General features: G+C 40.7%; 1 protein-coding gene across 2 annotated transcripts in view; it reads right to left on the bottom strand.

Moving 5' to 3' along the window:
- Positions 1-5,841, bottom strand: part of LOC107653683 (runt-related transcription factor 1-like) — a 39,377-nt gene that overhangs the window by 19,075 nt on the left and 14,461 nt on the right. For both annotated transcript variants that reach the window (XM_016440480.1, XM_016440481.1), the window contains exons 3-4: positions 4,679-4,835; positions 87-191 (exon numbers count right to left, since the gene is read on the bottom strand). In XM_016440480.1, coding sequence (XP_016295966.1) covers positions 87-191; positions 4,679-4,835 — 262 coding nt within the window. The remainder of the gene's footprint in view (positions 1-86; positions 192-4,678; positions 4,836-5,841) is intronic.

Here is a 5,841-nt window from a genome sequence, read left to right as displayed (position 1 = left end):
TATATATATATATATATATATATATATATACACACACACATAATATAATGTTTTGTATATTTATATTTGCATGTGTCATCACTCACGTCGTGGTTCGCGGGGTCCGTCTACAGTAATCTTTATGGCTCTCTGATACGTGGCCACCTGAGGAGGGTTTGTGAAGACAGTGATGGTGAGAGTGAAACTCTTCCCTGAAAAATACAGACAAACAAACAGGTTAGAAATTCAGCATTTGCAGGATATATTTAGCACTTCTTCACAGGATATATTTATTAGTGGCTACATGTGAGGAGTACATATTTAAAGGAGTGTGAGACAGTAAAACACAGTAAGCGAGAGGGAAGTGAGTGTATTTCTGGATGAAGACGTTGTGGCTGATCTATCATTAAGATGCCTGTCATCATAAGTGGCCGTGTCACAATAAAAACCCCACAAGCAGATACAAAAGGGAATTTAAAGTCGCCTTTGTTGTGTCCTTAAACAGAGATGAAGTTCAGACAGTACAGTGGAGACACGGGCCAAACAGCATGTCATGTGACCACATCCCCAAATAAACAGATGACACATGGACAATTTCGAAAAGACAGAGTGAGAGAAAGAGAGTCAGAAATAATACAGTGAGCTATCGAGAGGAGCCGCGACACAAAGACAGACAGATTTGACATGAACTGACACCAGCACACACTTACCAATAAAAACAACCAAAGAGATCATAAAATCAGAAATCAGAAAGTACATGATTTTATTTCAATCATGTACTGCCTTTGATTTATAGTAATTTTATTTAAATCATTATATTTCAGTAATGAGATTTATAACTTAATGAAATCCTGACCATAAAGAAAGCTAAGTAAAACATTAGGATACATTACAAAACATTATATAACATGCTTAACTGTAATATAAATCATGTTGAAATGTAAAAAATATTCATGGTACAAAACAAGCTTAATTTTCTTTTATGTAAAATATATAATTAGATTTTTGGATGAAATATTTCCATGAGGTTTACCCAAGAAACATTTTTCACAAGTCACTGCTGCCTTTGATGATAGCAAGACTATTATTATTATTATTATTATTAATGTTGCACGTTATAACCAATAACACATGATTCCATTGAGTTTATAGATGCAATGTCCAATCAGAGGTATTTAGATTAGTCATTGTTGAAACACTAGTTTTGTTGTTCAGTGTACTTGCTCACTGACTGACTTCTGCTCTCTCGCAAATTCTCACATCATAAACCACAAAGTGAAGATGCGCGTGCGATGTAAGTATAAGAGATTTATTCATCATACCGTGTAGACGGCTTCACTGATTATAACGGGAGTGTTTTTTGAAGTGCATAAACCCGCGCTAGACTGTGATGAAGACAGTGATGATGTTCTTTGCTCATTTTCTGTAGCTGCTGTTTGAAAAACTGAGGAAACGTAAACATTAAAATTAGTAACTTAAAATGTTTCTATTAAATTGTTATCATGTTAAATACAAATGCAGTCATATTAAAAATATTTTAGGACATGCTACTTGACTAAAAAATATGTGTCGTTAATAGATTATACTAACATTAGGCTGCTTTTGGCCTTACCCTGGAGTTGGTTCACTCTCCGGCTATGAAGTAAGTAAATAATTGAATAAATAAGCATGATAATATTGTGAATCGGCGATCTCACAGGCTGACGATAGGATGATATGACTATGGAGCAAACTCACGCAAATTATAATGAGATGCATGATTTTAGTTTCAGAATGAGCTGCGACTCATGCTTTGACTGACATTATGAGGCGAGACGTGCATATGTGCCAAATGACAAACTGAATTTGACTAGAAGGATTATGGGAACTGGGGTCTCTACCCACAATTCCTGATGCCTTCACCTGTCACTCATCGCTATGACGATGAGATGGACCCCAGGGAGGCGGCCGCTTGCGTGCCAACATCAGGTTTGAGTTACACGGCACTAAATGGGCCTAAGTGCTCCAGCCAAAGCAAGGTACGGTTACACGCACACGCGCTAGTCATTATTCAGCCAGAAAAACAGAGCTGGGAAAAACTCCAAGCTGTTCCCCAAAATCTGACAAACTAAGAGGTCTGACCACACACATATGCACAGATGTGACACGCACACACAAACACGGGCCGCGCCAAGGATCAGGTGCTATTCTGAGCGCAGTCGCTGTGACAACACCGATCCACTTCTGTCTGCCATGACCTCACACACAAACAACACACATCACATCCAGGAAAACACACTTAAAACGCTGTAATACTGCACTAATGATTTATGACAAAATGTTCAGAACATTCGGTTTTAAAAACAGTACCATGGTATTTTCATGGTACCCCATATCATGGTATCATTTCCAAAAAAACCTGGTAGTATGTATGTCAAAAAGCAGTATTACTGTGTTTTTTTCACCCAGCAGCATTATATATATATATACAGTGGGTACGGAAAGTAAGGAATGGCAGAGGATCCCCAAATCCAGGTGTGAAAAACTTGTTGCATCTTTCCCAAAAAGACTCATGGCTGTATTAGATCAAAAGGGTGCTTCTACTAAATACTGAGCAAAGGGTCTGAATACTTAGGACCATGTGATATTTCAGTTTTTCTTTTTTAATAAATCTGCAAAAATGTCAACGATTCTGTGTTTTTCTGTCAATATGGGGTGCTGTGTGTACATTAATGAGGAAAAAAAATTAACTTAAATGATTTTAGCAAATGGCTGCAATATAACAGAGTGAAAAATTGAAGGGGGTCTGAATACTTTCCGTACCCACTGTATATATATATATATATATATAGAGAGAGAGAGAGAAATGATACCATGGTACTTCTTTGAAGTTTCTTGGACTACCATGACAATACCATGGTATTTGGACACATTACCATGATAATACCATATTTTTGGACATGCAGCATGGTATTAGCATGCCCTTAAATTGAGTACCTTGAAGTCAGTATCATGGCATTTTTAAGATCTGATACCATGCTCCATTTATATGACCCATTTTTAAACATTTACTTACATTAAATTAAATTACATTATCATACCATGATATTTTTTGTACCTTGTGGAGTATGTAAATACACTGGTATATGAATATGGTAATCATTCCATAGTACCATTTTTAAATGAATTCTTAAGAAATATAAATGCAAAACACTGATTCATCTCTTCCTGTCTAACACACTCATTACAAAACCTTTTGCACTAACACACACCCACACACACTGTGGTTCAGTGTTTTAGCGTCTGGATGGGAGACGTTCTGTCTGAGAGACTCACTGCCCAAACAGGGAGGAAGTGCAGAGCGTTTCTCAAGGGGATGTCCCTACATAGTGTGTGTGCATGTGTGATGTGGGGGAATTTGTTTATGTGTGTCTGTTTTGTAGAGTACTGTACAGTGTGTGGGTGTGAGCACAGACAAGTCAAACTCACAAAGCAAGAAACTTTATAAATGTGTGCATGAAAATGTGCCTGAAAACATCAAGTGACTCACGATGCTGCGGAAACAATAATAGATGGACAAAAAAGCCACATAGATGCAGTCTTTGTTGTCTTATCTACACGTCTACATAATACAGAGTAGCAAGAGTGTGTGTAGATATGCATAGTTTACATTTCTCTCTTACCTAACACGCTCTTGCTGTTTCTTCTCGACCTGCACTCTTTTCCGGCACTAAACCTAATCACTTCCATCGCAGCAGAGTGCAGCTGCTCTCGTGCTCACAGACACGCTTGGATAAACAACAGTCTGTGAGGATATGCATGTCTGAAATTCACTGAAAAGCAAGACTTTCATGCAGAAAAAAAATGGACAAATATGTTTTGTTTAACAATCCGGACTAAACATTTATGCTTTTCTTTGTAAACAAACTCAGTTTCCATTTTCAATGCATGCATTCTGCACTCAAAGCATGCAAGCACACCTGCTGCAAACATCAACTTAGTTGCCGCTATTATGCTGCGTTCAAATGATGACACAGACAAAAGAGAGCAGGACAAAAGAGTGTGTATGCATTCATATATTTATCGCAGGTCTGGACATGTAGATTAAAAGCAGTCGTGTTTGCGTTGAGGACTATATCAGTGAAATCACATCGGGCCTTGAATAGAGCCCTGCGGGACCCCTAGTTTTCCCAGAAGCCAGTCATTCTGTTGACTAACTACTCTGTCATTACAGAAGCTGGACGATTCATACATCACAAATACTGTAAGAAGCCACTCCTCATTTTCTCACAAGTAACATTTTTGGTGCTTTAAATATATAAAATACAGGCCTCAAAAACGGCATTGCTGTGCTCTGCTACCACAGTGAAGTGGTTCAACAATTAGATGGTGGTACAAAGGGCTGGATGGCTAGCAAGTGTACATAAAGCCTTGTGTTTTAAATAGATAAGATCTGCAGTATTTGACTGCCCCGACCGCCTGCCACAGGAAGTGGAAGCGACAGGTAACGGTCTGTGCTGATGTGTTTGAGCACAATATCAAAACACATGGGAAAACATACACATTTAACCAAGCATGTACACACATGCAGACATTGACATTAAAATATCTGCGTCACGGCTCAGCGGTGAGTCTGATGTGTGTTTCCTTTTCTCAAACGTTTATGTTTAGGTGAGAAGGAGTGAATTTATTATATTTTTAAGCATTATATGCATTTTACCTCGTCCACTGCGGCCAACGAAACGCAGATCATTAAATCGGGCCACTTGGTTCTTGATGGCGGCTGTGGCGTTCCGAAGTTCAGCAGAGTAATTCTCATCGTTGCCGGCCATCACTGTGACCAGTGTTCCATCAGTGATGTCACCAAGGGCAACCACCTGTCAATCAATGGATGAGGAATATATGTTAGATATGTTTAAACTGCATTTTAAAAACAAACCAAAAATACAATATATGACAATTATCACACTACGTCACAATTGTCAATGAAGGATGAATAATAAAGAAGACAAATGATAATATTAGCAAAATGATCAAATAATTAATTGATTTAATATAGCTATATGGTTTTGTAAGAAGTCTCTTGTACTCACCAAGGCTGCATTTATTTGATCAAATATTCAGTAAAAAGGTAATTGTCACGGAATCGGGTGTGTGGAGGCAGGCAGGACGACGAGGACGACAAGGATTCCAATAATAACATTTATTGTAGGCACAACAAGCCAGGTTCAGGTAGGTGAGACACACACTCGGGGTAACAATAACCGACACCAATGCTCAGACAGACAGGAACTAATATGGTGTGAATAATTAGAGTCAGACAGGTGAGCACAATGACGGTGATTATCTAATGATTAGACGGGCTAAACCAACACAAAGGGAAGAAACCACAACAAACAGTCCACAGGGGCGTTACAGTACTCCCCCCTCCCGGAAGGTGCATCCTCGCACCGTAGAAACAGAGGGAGGGGCGGAGGGGGACTAGGAGGAGGATCGTCCAACGGCGGCGGAGCAGGTGGTGGAGGAGCCCGAGGCGGGGATTCGGGAGGCCATGGCGGAACAGGGGACTCAGGTTGCCATGGCGGATCAAGGGGCTCAGGAGGCCATGGCGGAACAGGGGGCTCAGGTTGCCATGGCGGAGCTGGGGACTCGGGAGGCCATGGCGGAACAGGGGACTCAGGTTGCCATGGCGGATCAAGGGGCTCAGGAGGCCATGGCGGAACAGGGGGCTCAGGTTGCCATGGCGGAGCTGGGGACTCGGGAGGCCATGGCGGAACAGGGGACTCAGGTTGCCATGGCGGATCAGGGGGCTCCGGAGGCCATGGTGGAACAGGGGGCTCAGGTTTCCATGGTGGAGCCGGGGACTCGGGAGGCCATGGTGGA

Source organism: Sinocyclocheilus anshuiensis, unplaced genomic scaffold, assembly GCF_001515605.1.
Source record: "Sinocyclocheilus anshuiensis isolate Anshui unplaced genomic scaffold, SAMN03320099.WGS_v1.1 scaffold175, whole genome shotgun sequence".
Taxonomy (NCBI): domain Eukaryota; kingdom Metazoa; phylum Chordata; class Actinopteri; order Cypriniformes; family Cyprinidae; genus Sinocyclocheilus; species Sinocyclocheilus anshuiensis.
This window is presented reverse-complemented; position numbering and strand designations above follow the sequence as displayed.